The following is a 15,902-nucleotide window of genomic DNA, read 5'->3' on the forward strand; positions in this document are numbered from 1 at the left end:
AAAGTAGAATTCAGGCGCGCTTACTCGCAGGCTTTTGTACTACTACCGGTTTCGTCATTGCGTGGCCAACACGGTGTATTACTTCAGAAAGTTACTTTCGAGATGGCAGATTCAACAGGTATGAATGAAACAATCTGGCGGTACTATCGTGAAACATTTAATACACTTCAGTTGTGGTTTTGGTCATACACCAATACTGTCCTTGTGTCTTCATTGCAGACGATTAGTTTTGTATTCAATCTTGAAAGCGTCTGCTACACTACAAAACAGTGAAAATCGAAAGTTGACGGAAAACCTGTTGATTTTATCTTAACTTCAACTGGCCGTTTAAGAGTAAAGTAATGCTAAAATCATGATTCTTTGACACATTTTATGTAATTTGGCCTGTGCTGTTTGAGCACTTTGCTTTACTTTTAAACTTTGACGAACGTGCATGATCAACCGATTTTCTGCGTCCGGGAAGACCCACACATAACGTCATGGTGCTAGCGACCACAGGCGCGCGCGTGTGTGTGTGTGTGTGTGTGTGTGTGTGTGTGTGTGTGTGTGTCTGTGTCTGTGTGTGTGTCTGTGTGTACACAATTGACTGATGGAGACATGAAAATCTGGCACTATAGCACTGCTCAGTTCAGCAACTGTGAGCAAACTTTTTATCAGTGCAAATTTATGTTCCTGAAAATACTTCCTTATTTTTTTTTATACAGGCAGATTTTGGACTAAGAAGTATCAAGAGGTTTAATCTGGGGCTTTACAGGGAAAGACCTGGAGGATATGTAGCTAATATCTATGAAAGCGCTGAAGATGCAAAAAAATATTCATCAAGCATGCGGTAGTACTATTTTAGACTAGAAGCTACTTAATTGTACTTTCACTGTAAATAGCTAGAGATATTTCAGACAAAAATCATCATAATTTATCAGTGGCTGATGCAATCCTGTGAAATTTCTGGCACTATAAATGCTGGGGACTGCTGTTCTGTTGTTCATAGTTGTGGGGGACTTTGATTCTGTTGGATGTACCTGAGTTTTCTTGACTTCAGTGAAGAACACGTACAGTGTTTGGATTCTAACAGCGTGTCGCATCTGGATTATTTGTGTGTTTGACATCAGTGCTGTGTTTCTTGGTGGATAATGGATACCTGTAAGACTATATGCTGTGGGAAAATGTGAAGTTTAAAATGAAATATCAATTATCAGGTTTTTGGTGTATCAAATAGTGTTGTTAAAATATATAGTTAGTTGGAAAGAAAAAGAGCGTGCTTCTTGAATGATAGCAATGCTTTTTTGTTGAAATACTTCTTGTCTGGTAAATCTATTTCAGAGAGTATAAGGAAAAGTTTATATTTTATTTGCTAACGACCTAGGCAGGAATACATCACACAAACACACACACACACAAATCAATAAGTACGTACCTAAAATGGATGTACCTTACAAGGTAGCTGCCAGTACTCCGTAGCTTGTTGCTGAGAGCTTGTTGCTGAGAGCTTGTTGCTGAGACGAAAGAAGCAATAGCTGATGTTGCAAAACTGTTGACTTGTTGCAGCTAAAGGGAAGAGAACTCAGCCCGTCTGGCAGGCTCCAGCGGACGATGCGACTGTTCAGCTCAAGCTGTACAACAGTCTCACGCGTCAAAAGGTAGAAATTCTCATTTCCATTATTAAATGTTTCTTTTGTTTGTCTCTAGTTATGTGTTTGTTTGTCATTTTAATTTTGTAATGTGGTTTGTAAGTATTTTTGAAGCTTGTCAAGTTTGTCCAAGTCCAGTGTAGAAAACGTGCATTTCATGTGTGGGTGTAATTAGTGTGTATGTGTGATCAGTGTCTGTGTTCCTTTCTGAGTTTACTTCATTTCTCTGTCTGTGAGCTGTTTTTTGTCTGTTTGAGTTTGTACCCTTTCTTTAAATTTGTTTGCTCAGTAGACTTTTTGAACTTTCCAGAAACGTTCTTTGAGACTGAAGTACATTTATTCCAGTTCATCAAGCAGTGATCTTTGTTGTGCGTTTGAAGTTGCACTGATGTGAATTTGTGATGTCACCCACAGTCTTTGAAGGCCTGCTATTAAAGATACATCATGACAAGGTTTTCCTTTTGCACCCACAACCAGTGATATTTGGTTGTCCAGTCTTCCGTGAGGCCAAAAAGAAAAATATGTCTGTTTCCGGTAACCCGACCGACCCTATTTTTAAGCGCCGAGCCTAAAAATTGTTTGGGCTTTTCGTACAAAAAAAACCACAAAAAAAATGAAGTCAAGTATACTTTATTTAGTTTCAATATATCTAGGTCAAAAACATGTGCTAAATAATTGTAAGTAAACTAAGGAAGCGTTTTAAAAAAACCACGTAAAAAGACGTTAACAAAACTTAAGAAAAAGTTAAATAAAATTAAAAAAACACCGACCGACCGACCCTATTTTTTTCGACGATGTTACCGGAAACAGACATATTTTTCTTTTTGACCTGACAGAGCAACGCAGTACAGTGGAACTCCCTTTAAGATCCCCCGATTCAAGGGGTCCTGATTTGGCCTATAATTATGGTCCGCTGGACCCAAAAAGCAACAACTCACTAACCAACTAACCCCCCGATTCAAGACCATCTTTTCTCAGATTTTATTTTCAGAACCTGTGCAAATTCACCTCCATTTTAAGATTCCTTCCTTTGTAAGACATCATTTTTTTTCAGAATTTTAAAAGTCTTTAAAAGGAGGTTCCACTGCACCTCAGGGAAATCTTTGGGGTGAAGGGAATGGTAACCTAGCTGTGCAGAAAAATTATTTTTGTCAGTAGGCAAAAAAAAAAAAAATAGTCTGTTCACGGTAACCCGACCGACCCTATTTTTTTCGCGCGACCCTAGACTTTTTTTTGGCATTTGGGAAAAAAAAATAAATAAAAAAATGTGGGTTTTTTGCAAAATAACGTAAAAATATGGTTTTTTGGGGAAAAAAAAAAAAAAACCATCCCGACCGACCGACCCTATTTTTTTCCGCGATGTTACCGGAAACAGACCTATTTTTGACTCACATGCGAAGCAAAAGTGAGTCTATGTACTCACCCGAGTCGTCCGTCCGTCCGTCCGTCCGTCCGTCCGTCCGGACGTCCGTCCGTCCGGAAAACTTTAACGTTGGATATTTCTTGGACACTATTCAGTCTATCAGTACCAAATTTGGCAAGATGGTGTATGATGACAAGGCCCCAAAAAACATACATAGCATCTTGACCTTGCTTCAAGGTCAAGGTCGCAGGGGCCATAAATGTTGCCTAAAAAACAGCTATTTTTCACATTTTTCACATTTTCTCTGAAGTTTTTGAGATTCAATACCTCACCTATATATGATATATAGGGCAAAGTAAGCCCCATCTTTTGATACCAGTTTGGTTTACCTTGCTTCAAGGTCAAGGTCACAGGAGCTCTTCAAAGTTGGATTGTATACATATTTTGAAGTGACCTTGACCCTGAACTATGGAAGATAACTGTTTCAAACTTAAAAATTATGTGGGGCACATGTTATGCTTTCATCATGAGACACATTTGGTCACATATGATCAAGGTCAAGGTCACTTTGACCCTTATGAAATGTGACCAAAATAAGGTAGTGAACCACTAAAAGTGACCATATCTCATGGTAGAAAGAGCCAATAAGCACCATTGTACTTCCTATGTCTTGAATTAACAGCTTTGTGTTGCATGACCTTGGATGACCTTGACCTTGGGTCAAGGTCACATGTATTTTGGTAGGAAAAATGTGTAAAGCATGTGAGTCGTATGGGCTTTGCCCTTCTTGTTTTGTTGTTGGCCTTATGTCCAGTAGAATCATCATCACATGAAGCATTGGATTTACAGAGTTGAGGTTTGGTTTTCACAGAACCTTTGCGGTGTATTAGGTAGCACCATTCTGTTGCTGATATACCAAATACCAAAAGTTTTCATGGTTTTACTGTGTGAATGTGTTACCACATTCTCAAAACTTTTGATAATTCTATTTTGATCTTGTTGCACTTTCATTCTTTGAAATGCACGCAACACCAATTTTTTTATTATTTGCATATATATATATACACTGTATACAGATTCAGGGCTTCCACAGAGACACTCACAAGCAGACACTCACAAAGGCAAGCACAAGCGTTCAATTTATTTCATAGTTCAGCATTCAGCCCAACAGCCATTCACTCTTTGTGTGTGTGAGTGTGTATATATATATGTGTGTGTTTGTGATGAATGTGTGTGTGTGGTGAATTTGTTTGTGTGTGTGTGCGCGTGTGTGTTGTTGTTGTGCTCCTTAATTTTGTTGTTTATTTTTCGCACGATTTCTGAACATTGTGAAACAACCATCATTCTCTCATCATGCTACACAATTGTGTGGCCTACAAACGCTCGTTCTGGGTTGAGTTTTAATCTTACACATGATTTTGAGCTTTTTCAACAGCCTATAGTGACAGCAACAGCTGGCACTTTTAATGTGGGTATTAACACTGCCTGGCTTATTGCATGAGCCGACAGCAGGCATGTAATAAAGCGAGAGTGCTGTTCTGGTTCCTTTCACCCTTTTGTTGGTATTGTTGTGCGCTTTCAAGCCCATTTCCCGGAAACGTGCATTGCCAGCTGTACAAGAAATATGATTGAGATAACTCTGCTAGGATTAGTTCACAATCTGACAAGCAGGGGTTGTTTCCCTTGGACTTAGTGTGGGCCTTGGCGTTCGGTTCGTTTGGTGAAAAAAACGAACAGGGTGATACGATATTGGCTTGGTTTTGGCTAATAAGACGTTGTGTGACCGTCATGCATAGGGGGCGCATGCGAGGAGCATGGCGACGCTGTGTCATGGAATAAACCAGAGTCAAGAGAAACTCCAATACCGTCTTTGTTGACATTATCCAGTGTGAGAGGTTTGTTACAGACATGCACTAACGTTACATGGTGTCAGCTTCTTCATTAGTGTTTAAAACTGTATTCAAACTTGCGAAAGATGGTAGAAAACGCCGAGCAAGCTCAAAGGGAGCTTACTCGTGATAAACGGTTTTCGGGAGCGGGACTGAAACCGCCGGGGAGTTTAGATTTCCACACGGCGAAAGACAATTTGGAGTCCCAGTGGAAGAAGTGGAAAAGGCAGTGGGTGAACTATTCGATTGCGTCACGGTTGAGTGAAGAAAAGTCCGAGTTTCAAACGGCAGTGTTTCTCACTGTCGCAGGTGAGGATGCGGCAGAGTTGGTAGAGACATGGAAGTTTGACGATCCCACGCACAGGCATAACATTGAGAAAGTGTTGGAGAAGTTTGAGCAGTTCTGTGTAGTGCAGACGAATGAAACCTATGAGACTTACAAATTTAACCAGAGAGCTCAAAAGGAAGATGAGAGTGTCAACACGTATGTGACTGTGCTTCGTACTTTGGCAAAGAATTGTCGGTTTGGGCAGATGGAGGACCGTCTCATCAGGGACAGACTGGTGGCAGGCATCTGCAGTGATGAAATCAGAAGGAAACTTCTGGAGGAGAAGGATCTTGACCTGCAGAAGGCCATTGACATTGTGCGTTTGTATGATATCACATCAACACGAGCCAAGGACATGTCATCCACTGGGGAGGAAGTTCATAAAGTGTGTGATTTTTCAGGAAGAAAAGGTGTGACGACCAGAAAGGCACCAAAGGCAGGTGCAACACAGGTGGACTGTAAGTTTTGTGGGCGCAAGCATGCGCAGGTGAAAGAACAATGCCCGGCGTACAAGAAGACCTGTCGACGGTGTGGGGGTCCGAACCATTTTGCGACTGTCTGTTTGAAGACAGAAAAGAAACAAATGAACACTTGTCAATGTCATGATTGTGATGATGTGTTGTGTGATGATGATGATGATAATGTTGACCTTGATGTGTTGCATGTGGGTGGAAGTGAGAATGCAGTGCATGCCAAAATGATGATCAACAAGGTTGAAGTTTCATTCCAGCTCGACAGTGGTGCAAGCACAAACTGCATGTCAACAAGCACATACACTAAGGTCACAGGGGACAAAACACTCAAGTCGCTTGACAGGTCAAACAAAAAGCTGCGCATGTATGATGAGCGGGAGGTAAGGCCACTGGGGGAAAAGATCATGAAGGTAACAAATCCCAAAAACAAACAAGTGTACAAGGTCAGATTCCAAGTAGTGCAAGGGGAATCCAAACCAATTTTGGGATTCAGAGCAGTGCAGGCAATGGAGCTGATTAAAGTGGTCACAGAAAACATTGCAGTGGTTGATCAGTCAGTTTTGGGGCAGTTTGATGACGTTTTTGAAGGGGAGCTAGGTGATCTTCAGGGTGTGTTACACATACAGACAGACAGCACAGTTTCACCTGTCAAACTACCATGCAGAAAATGGCCACTCGCAATTCGCGACAAAGTCAAAAAAGAGCTGGACAGGCTGCAAGCACTAGGGGTCATAACCCCAGTACACAGTCCAACAGACTGGGTTAGTAGCGTTGTGGTTACCATGAAACCCAATGGGTCAGTACGTCTCTGCCTTGACCCAAAACCATTGAACAAAGCGCTCAAACGCAATGACTACCCCATGAAAACGATAGACGACGTACTTGGTGAGCTTCAGGGTGCGCGTTATTTCAGTCATTTTGACGCACGGAATGGGTTTTGGCATGTTCACCTGGATGAAGAGAGCAGTTTGCTCACTACGTTTGAGACACCTGAAGGAAAATTTCGTTGGCTGCGCATGCCTTTCGGAATTTCAGTGGCGCCAGAAGAATTCCAACGTCGAATGGACGAGGCAGTTCAGGGTTTACCCGGAGTTTTTGCCGTACATGATGACATCATTGTCTGGGGCAAGGGTGATACAGATGAAGAGGCCTCAGTTGATCATGATCGAAACGTCCAAAGTCTGTTGCAGCGTTGTCGTGAGAAGAACGTCAAGCTGAACAAGCAGAAGGTTGAATTGAAGAAGACAGAGATATCGTACCTGGGTCACGTGATCTCGAAAGAGGGGTTGAAAGTTGATCCGAAGAAAGTTGATGCAATCAACTCATTTCGACAACCCGAGGACAAGGCTGATGTTCAGCGTCTGTTGGGTATGGTTGGCTATCTGCAAAAGTTTGCGCCGCAGTTGTCTGAGAAAGCCGCGCCATTGCGAGAACTAGTCAAAAAGAACGTCCTGTTCAGATGGAATGAGGACCACACCAAAGCACTTGACGAGATCAAAGCAATGCTGTCTGAACCACCAGTTCTCAGATATTTCAGTTCTGAGGGGAAGACGACTCTTCAGTGTGATGCTTCAGAGTTTGGTCTTGGTGCTTGCCTGATGACCGATGGTCAACCGGTACATTTTGCGTCACGAGCGTTGACTGAAACAGAACGACACTATGCGCAGATTGAAAAGGAGATGTTGGCGATAGTGTTTGGTTTGGAGCGTTTCGAACGCTATTGTTTTGGACGACAGGTGGAGGTCGAGTCAGACCACAAACCATTGATTCCGATACACCAGAAAAGTCTGCTGAGCGCGCCGAAGCGGCTGCAACGCATGCTGATGAGAACTCAAAGGTTTGACTACACGGTAGTCTACAAGAAGGGCTCAGAGATGTGGTTAGCTGATGCTCTCAGTAGGGCGGTTCACAAGTCCAGTGGGGGCAAAGGCAAGGTGGAAAAGGAGGCAATTTTTCAAACAGACCTTGAAAAAGAGGTGGAAGACATTCAGATGGCTTCATACATTTCAGTGTGTGAGTCAACATTGCAGGAACTTCAGAAGATGACAACAGAAGATGAAAATCTGTGTCATCTCAAGAGAGTGATACAAGGGGGATGGCCAGAGGACAAAAGGAGTGTTCCATTGAGGCTACAGGTGTATTTTCCCTTCCGAGAGGAGTTGTCAGTTCAGAACGGCCTCGTATTCAAAGCTGAAAGGATTGTTGTTCCTGAGGGCATGAAGCAGAGAATCATGCAGTTGCTTCATAAGAGTCATACAGGCCTACAAGGTTGTTTGAGGAGAGCTCGAGAGGTGGTGTATTGGGTCAACATGGCGAAGGACATGGAACGGTTTCTCTCACAGTGTGAACCGTGTCAAACGTTCCAAAAGGCGCAGCCCAAGGAACCAAGCATCAGTCATCCCATTCCAGAACGCCCATGGCAATATGTGGCTACTGATCTCATGGAATGCAGGGGAAATGACTATCTTGTGGTAGTAGACTACTACTCTGACTTCTTTGAAGTTGATCGTCTTGACAAGAAGACGGGCAAGGAGGTGATTTACAAGCTGAAAGCACACTTTGCCAGGCATGGCATACCAGAGCGGCTTGTTTCTGACAATGGACCGCCTTTCCAGGGTTCAGAGTTCAGGACATTTGCTAATCAGTGGGGATTTGAACATGTCACGAGTTCTCCAGGTTACCCACAGTCAAACGGTAAAGCTGAAAACACTGTCAAAACAGTCAAAGATCTCATGAAAAAGTGTGCTGAAGATCAGTCAGATGCATACTTAGCACTGCTGGAACTTAGAAACATACCATCAGAGAAAATGCAAACATCTCCATCACAGAGACTATTTGGCCGCAGAACGAGAACGCTGTTGCCGACAGCTAAAACACTGCTGAAGCCAAAAACATGCACAGGGGTGAAACAAAAACTAGAACAGAAAAAGTTCACACAACAACAGTACTACAACAGAAGCTCCACAGAGCTGAGTGATCTAAAGCCAGGCCAGGAAGTTAGGTTCAAAGCTCCAAGAACAAATCGGTGGATAAAAGCAACAGTAGACAGTCAAGTTGATGTCAGATCATACAAAATCAGGACGGCTGATGGCAAAGAATACAGGAGAAACAGAAAAGATCTGAGACAGGCATCACACAAGTTCACAGTACATGTACAACCAAGATGTGTACACACTGATGCTGAATACAGCACAATGGACAGAGACCAAATGGACAGACAATCACAATCTCTGTGCAACAGACATAGACAGTACAGAGAGCAGGAAAAACAAACAGGAAAAACACATGAGTTCAACATTCCTGAAGAAAATACAGACACTCAGGTGCCAACCCATGATATAAACACAAGAGTAGACACTCGGAACACAGAAACTCATGTTCAGTCACCGAAGAAGTCCACATGTATCAAACTTAATATACAGAACAAAGCAGCCACATGTACAAAGACACAAACACCACAGACTGACTGTGCAGCCACCCAAACATGCACATCCAGAGGTAGGGTGATCAAGAAACCAAGCTACCTGCAAGAGTACACCACTTAAAACAGACAAACCATCATAGTCGAGTTTAAGTTTTTATGTTTGAATGTTACTTATTGAAGGATGTATGAAGTAAAAAAAGGATTGAGTGTGAGAATTGTGTTAGTTGAACAATTAAAACAGGAAGTATTAAAGTTAAGCACAGGGAGGTGAACTTTGTTTGTTACATTATGAAATTTGAACAATTGAAGAGATGGAGGGGGTTGTGCCTCTGTGAAGAGACAATGAAGGACAATCGGCACCGAAAGTCTGAATGTAATCAAATGGAGTAAATGTTTATTTCGTAACTGTTAATACTTAAGTAAGAGGTGGATGCCTACTGTTTTAGTCATTTCTTATTCAATTCAGTGTTCAATGTTCTTTCATTTTGTTTATTCAAATTCGTTGTTTAAGGAAAGGGAGATGATACGATATTGGCTTGGTTTTGGCTAATAAGACGTTGTGTGACCGTCATGCATAGGGGGCGCATGCGAGGAGCATGGCGACGCTGTGTCATGGAATAAACCAGAGTCAAGAGAAACTCCAATACCGTCTTTGTTGACATTATCCAGTGTGAGAGGTTTGTTACAGACATGCACTAACGTTACACAGGGGTGGGGGAAAAATGGTTTGCAAATGGTGCACGTGCGTTACGAATGTCTGAGTGTTTGACGCATTTCGCTGGTTACATATGCACTGTTTTTTTCCGCATCGATTTGTGAGGTTAAGTATTGTAGCGATTTGGGAACCAGTCGAGCCGAGGGGAGACAGGAAATGTGTCAAACCGGTCAGTCTTGATAAGACACATCTTCATTGAATAACTTGAACAGTCTAAGTGCCAGCAGTTTTTAGACTAATCGTAGCATAAGGGGGGTGGGGGGGGGGGGGAGAGTGTAGGGATAGGGGGATGTTGTGTTTGACTTGTCTCACAATGCTGTCGAGGTATCAGTTGAAACAAGTATTTTGTTAAGTTTGGCTTGCCTATCCGAATTCTTGCAAACATTCGTTTCTCGTATTTAGATTTGTTTTTTCACTTTCTAATTTGGGGGTGGGGGTGTTCATCTAAGAATCTTTTTTTCCTCCTCCTCCTCCACTCTCTCATTCTTACTTTTGTACAATCCGTGCGTATTCTCGTTTCCATAACAACAGTGCATTCTTGCCCCTCCCCCCTGTTTTGTAAACGCAGCGTTTCACAACAGGAAATTGGTTCCTGCTGAACAACTGCACCTTTCTGGCTTCAGCAGAACAAAAACGCAAAAATAAATTAGATGAAAACCTTACTTCAAAATGTCATCATAAGTCCTTGTTAATATGCTGTGTTTGCACAGGCGCATAAAATATTTACGACGCGAATCCAGTCTAGGGCTTTGGGGTTCGATATCTGAGTCCTGATATATTTTTTTGCTTGCTTATTTATTTTCGTTTGTTTGTTTGTGACGTAATTTATATTATTCTGCTGCTCGTGATGCCAGAGAGGGAAGAGGGAGAAGGTTTAGCCGGTTCTTTGAAGGTGTATATCAAAGACGGTTCAGGGAGCTTCGCAGTGGTTTGATTATTATTATTTCTTGTTTAGCTGTGTGCGTCAATTTGGATGATGCTATGTTATACAAATCATTTTTGAGATTTTTGTGTGGGGGGCCTTTATGACTAACAGCACGCACATAAAGCGATGTACTGACAGACACATGAGATGAGGGGGGAGGGGGGGGGGTAGAAAGCCGTGCATGATCATTTTTTAATGTACCCTGGGTTAGAGTGGGCAAGCTATTGTCACAACTTGACCATGAAAACCCCAGGGAGGTAGTGTTTGCCTGAAGAAAATGAGTGTATGTGCGTCGTTATCATCGTAAAAAAAAAACACCTTCATCTCCCCAGCTGGACTGAATGTGCATATAGCGCCAGCGAATGCCAAGAAGAAGAAGATCGTTAAAAAACAAAAAAAAACAAAGCAAACAAAAACGAACATTGAAGCGTGTACTGATCTAGCAATTATTCCTACCAACGGTCATCCCCCCCCCCTCCCCCCGATTTCACACATCCCCATACCAAGACTGTGTTTTTTTTAATAAATATTTTTTAATCATAAAGTCTGTAAATTCAACCAGATGTTTTTGCCCTCTTAAAAAGGGGGTTACATTGTCCATAATTATGCCCTTTAAGCAGGCGACTTCGGACAAACGTTTTGCTAGCTCTTTAACTTGTTGAGGATGATGAGGTTGGGGGAGGGGGAGGGGAGGGGTGTTGACAAGGGTAACGAGACAGGCGATGATGTGTTTCTCTACTTGTTCTTTGGCCGCTTGGTGCAGGTGTGTCAATGCGTACTTTAGCTGCCGCTTTCAGAGGAGAAACCGGCAAAAAGCTCAGAACTTCTAACCTTGAATTTTCCCAACTATATGAGTGTGTTGTTACTGCATGATTTGAAAAAAGACTACCGCGATGCCGGACGCATCTTTTAAATTAAAAATAAATAAATAGAAAGGTATTAAAAGCTCTGATATATTCGTGATCCACGAGGCGAATTTGCTTGTCTGCTTCTCTCAATACTATTTGCGTAATTTCCGATATATGTTTGTATTTTAGGTGTGTATCAGTCTCTGTCTGTCTGTCTGTCTGTCTGAGTGGATAAATAAAAGACAAAGCAGTCTGTCGGTCTGACATTCCTTGTCTCATTCTTGTATTGTCAAGTAACGAAAAAAAGAGAATGAGAAAACACACTTGTAATTCTCTCATTTGACACCCCCACCTCCCCCTGCCCCCTATCAAGTTTCTTTCTTTGTCTTTTTTACTTGTAAAATATTCAAAGCTAATGCTGTTTTATGATTTTTTTGTTCATTGTCAGTCTTTTTTCTTTATCCCTCAGCGGTATTGTAAGTGTATGGCATCCGAATGGCGTTCTGATTAGAGTGTATTGTTTACCGAACAGACATCCAGGCGTCAAATTAATTTTGGAATGAAGTGTACCGCGTGCGTTATGACCTCACGCGCATGCTTCCAGCTTTAGACCAGCCTCGGCGGCGAGAAAATAAAATCAGAAAAAATGCAAGCAGAGAAAATAATAAAGAAAGGGAGGAGGGGGGGGGGGGGGTAGGGGGGTGTAGGGGGTATTATCGACGCACAACAATCATTTTACATTTCATATCGATGGGTGGTCCTGGCGAAAACAGCGCTCAATAATTCATCATTGAACCGAGAGAGAGAGAGAGAGAGAGAGAGAGAGAGAGAGAGAGAGAGAGAGAGAGAGAGAGAGAGAGAGAGAGAGAGAGAGAGAGAGAGAGAGAGAGAGAGAGAGAGAGAGAGAGAGAGAGAGAGAGAGAGAGAGAGAGGGGGGTTGTGGAGGGGGGGGGGGGGGTTGGGTGAGGGAAAGGGAGCAGTCTTTTGTCAGGCCAAGAATGGTAAGAGACAAGAACACAGGCGCCCCGGAAAAGTGGGGGTATTCAGTATCTACTTTCAGTTGTGCGTTAACCCTTTTCGGGGAATGAAGACGTGTTTTTTTTTAGTAACGGAGTCCTAAAAAAAAATAAAAAAAAAATAGAGAGAAGGGTGTGTGTGTGTGTGTGTGTGTGTTACTTATGTTTTAATTGTTGGAGAATGTTCGTTTGTATTAGTAAAGACCAAGACGCAAGTACTGTTGTAATATACATATATATATATATATATATATATATATATATATATATATATATATATATATATATATATATACATATAGCTATTCTGATGGACACGTGGGGGAATTCGGGGGCTGTGATTGGATGGTCTCTTCCGATCATCAAAGCATAATGCTACGGAAGTCGGCCATTTTTGCCAATATCTAAAAGCATATTGGTAATAATAAAGACGCATGGTTCCGGTTTACCCATCTGTACCACACGATGTTTCAATCGGACAACAGCACACACTAACAACTTGAAATTCTTCTCGGGAATGTTTTTCAGCTTTACAAATGTCGATAGCATACCCTTTTCTGCTAACTTCCTGATGAAACAGGACTAAACCAATTATTTTCTGTCCCTAAACACCACAAAATGCCCAAAGTCGAAAGATGTAGTACAAACAGGGGAGTAAAACGGAACAGCCGTTTTTGTGTGCCTGTGTGAGCTAAGTTGCCGACTGACACAAACTTTCGCCTGCCTATCTTTCTGAACTGGTCTCTCTCTACACTCCCTCTCGCACCCTTCGTTCTTCTGATGATGCTCGACTTCTCTGTCAAGGTCGCTTTAAACGCAAGGCTCATGGCTTCCGCACGTTTTCGTATTATGGACCTCGGTTATGGAATTCACTCCCCTTTCAATTACGTCACTCTCCATCCATTTCATCTTTTAAGTCCAATTTGAAAACTCACTTGTTCCAACAACACTACGGATAGTTCCTTAGTATAGAGTCTGGGGATGTGAGATGTGCATGATGTGTTGTTTGAATCTGACAGTGATTGTATGATTTTTGTATACATGTATTGTTGTCCCGCGCTTTGAACTTTTGATAAGGCGCTTTATAAATGCCCGTTATTATTATTATTATTATTCGGCTTTTCTTATCTCGTAACTCCACACTAAATACCCCAATTCCCCTCTGAAGTATTGATGTTCAACCCATGGCACTAACATTCATGTAGTCGTTTATAACTGATGTTGACAAATTCGCTTCATGACGAGACAAGTATAAATGCCATTCACCCAAACTGAAAACTTCGCTGCCGTCTGTTCGCGTTGTACGGATTAGCTGTTCTCTTCTCCTCCCCTTGTTGCATCCTAGTTCTTCAGTTGTTTCTAGTTTTCCGTTGATGTTGTGTTTTGGTCTTCTTCATAAGTAGTCTTGTTCAAAATTAAAAAAACTCAAACTTCTTTTTGTTGTATACGAATGAACTAATAAAAAGCTGTTTAACAGCTGTGTTGTCAAATCGAGTTTTTTTCCAAAGTCAGTGTGGCGCCTGCGCAAAACTAATGCGCATAAGAAACGGCGTCTGCTATGAAAACCTGAGATCAACGCATCGACGCAAAAACTGTCATTTTGTAAGTTTGGAACAACAAATCAAGGTCAGAACAGCTATATAATCGCTATTGTATTTTCAGCGTAGCAATAGGGTCCGATATTTAGACTCGAACAAGTATAATGCGACTCGTCGGCATTATACCTGTCTCGTCTAAATATCGGACCCTATTGCTACGCTGAAAACACAATAGCTGTTAATATAAATATATACATCCCAAGAATGTTCTTTTTCATGATTGATTTTTTATTATTTTATCTGTTACTATTATTATTTTTTATTTTTTTTACATGTATGAATCAACGTTTTGAAGATCTATACGATTTTGTTCAAATCTGTTTTCGTTACCCTCCCTACCCAATTATCTCCATGAAACAAATTCGACGTTGTCCTTGACTTTTAGACACAAAAGTGCTTCTCCCTCATGCCCTGAGTATTGACTTGAATTTGGAAGCTGTCTGCGTTGGCCCTTTGCTCTGTCTGTGTGTGTATCACTGAAAAAGTCGCGCGAGTGCGTAGCAGTGTGCGATGCAGGTGCAATTCTGTTTTTGCCTATTTAGTCATGAAATTGACGCGAGGCGCAACAATAGCGCGTTGGCTGGCAGGCGGTAGGGATATGGAAATGGCGGGGGGCAATCATAGAATTCAAGCCTCTTCATTTCCTCTCGCCTCAATGCATGGCAACAATACCACCCGGCCAGGCTTCTGTTGGATAGCCCAGATTGGACTTCTGGAGCTCTTTCTCTACTTCTTTCTTTCTTTCTGTACTGTCGCTTTTGCTGTGTGTGTGTGTGTGTGTGTGTGTGTATGTGTGTGTGCCAATGGGTGCCAGTGTGTGTGTGTGTGTGTGTGCGTGTCATTGGATGCCAGTGTGTGTGTGTGTGTGTGTGCGTGTCATTGGATGCCAGTGTGTGTGTGTGTGTGTGTGTGTGTGTGCGTGTGGGTGCCAGTGTGTGTGTGTGTGTGTGTGTTTGTGCGTGCGTGTGTGTGTGTGTGTGTGTGTGTCAATGGGTGCCAGTGTGTGTTTGTGTGTGTGTGTGGATGATCAGTGGAAAGTGCAAGTTAGAACGGGGAGGATAGTAGAGGGGGGGGGGGGGGGGGGTTGGGGGTTGGGTTTACGTGTTCGGGTGGGGTGGCGATGCACATATTTATTTGTTGATGTTTGTCACTTAGCTGTTCAGTCATATGTGTTCTAGTATTCAGGGAGGCAGAATCACAATCAGACAGACAGACAGACTGACTGACAGAAAAACAGAGTACCGGGCGTACGGTCAGACCTTGCAGGGTTCGGCGGGTGAATATTCATTGGTAGTTCTTATGAGATTATCCATTAGCTAATTATGATGCTATTACAGTTCCTCTAGCGGAATGTGTGAATCGAGTTGATCTGTCTGATGGATGATATACGCTATACCTCTCGGCCCCAAAGGGTTACTTTGTCTGGCTGTCTTTGTTGTAAATAGGTTTTGTTCTTGATATTTTTATGTGTGACTTTGGTCGCTCACTCGCTCTCTCGTATGTGTCAAGTGTGTGTGTGTGTGTGTGTGTGTGTGTGTGTGTGTGTGTGTGTGTGTGTGTGTGTGTGTGTGTGTGTACTTTATCCTTTCTTGCTTATTATTGGTTTTTTTAAGGGGAAATTTGTCTTTTCCAAACAATAGCAAAATTATTCAGTGAGGTGTTTTTGCTTTTTTTTCATCTGTTTTGCTTCTTATA

The 15,902-nt window shown here is 42.2% G+C and overlaps 1 protein-coding gene across 1 annotated transcript in view; it reads left to right on the top strand.

The window, feature by feature from the left end:
* Positions 1 to 31: 31 nt before the first annotated feature.
* LOC138970797 (cysteine--tRNA ligase, cytoplasmic-like) overlaps positions 32 to 15,902 on the top strand; it is a 173,912-nt gene continuing 158,041 nt past the window's right edge. Inside the window, exons 1-2 of the mRNA XM_070343332.1 lie at positions 32 to 118; positions 1,546 to 1,637. Coding sequence (XP_070199433.1) covers positions 103 to 118; positions 1,546 to 1,637 — 108 coding nt within the window. The 5' untranslated portion in view covers positions 32 to 102. The remainder of the gene's footprint in view (positions 119 to 1,545; positions 1,638 to 15,902) is intronic.

Source organism: Littorina saxatilis, linkage group LG7, assembly GCF_037325665.1.
Source record: "Littorina saxatilis isolate snail1 linkage group LG7, US_GU_Lsax_2.0, whole genome shotgun sequence".
NCBI classification, from domain to species: Eukaryota; Metazoa; Mollusca; class Gastropoda; order Littorinimorpha; family Littorinidae; genus Littorina; species Littorina saxatilis.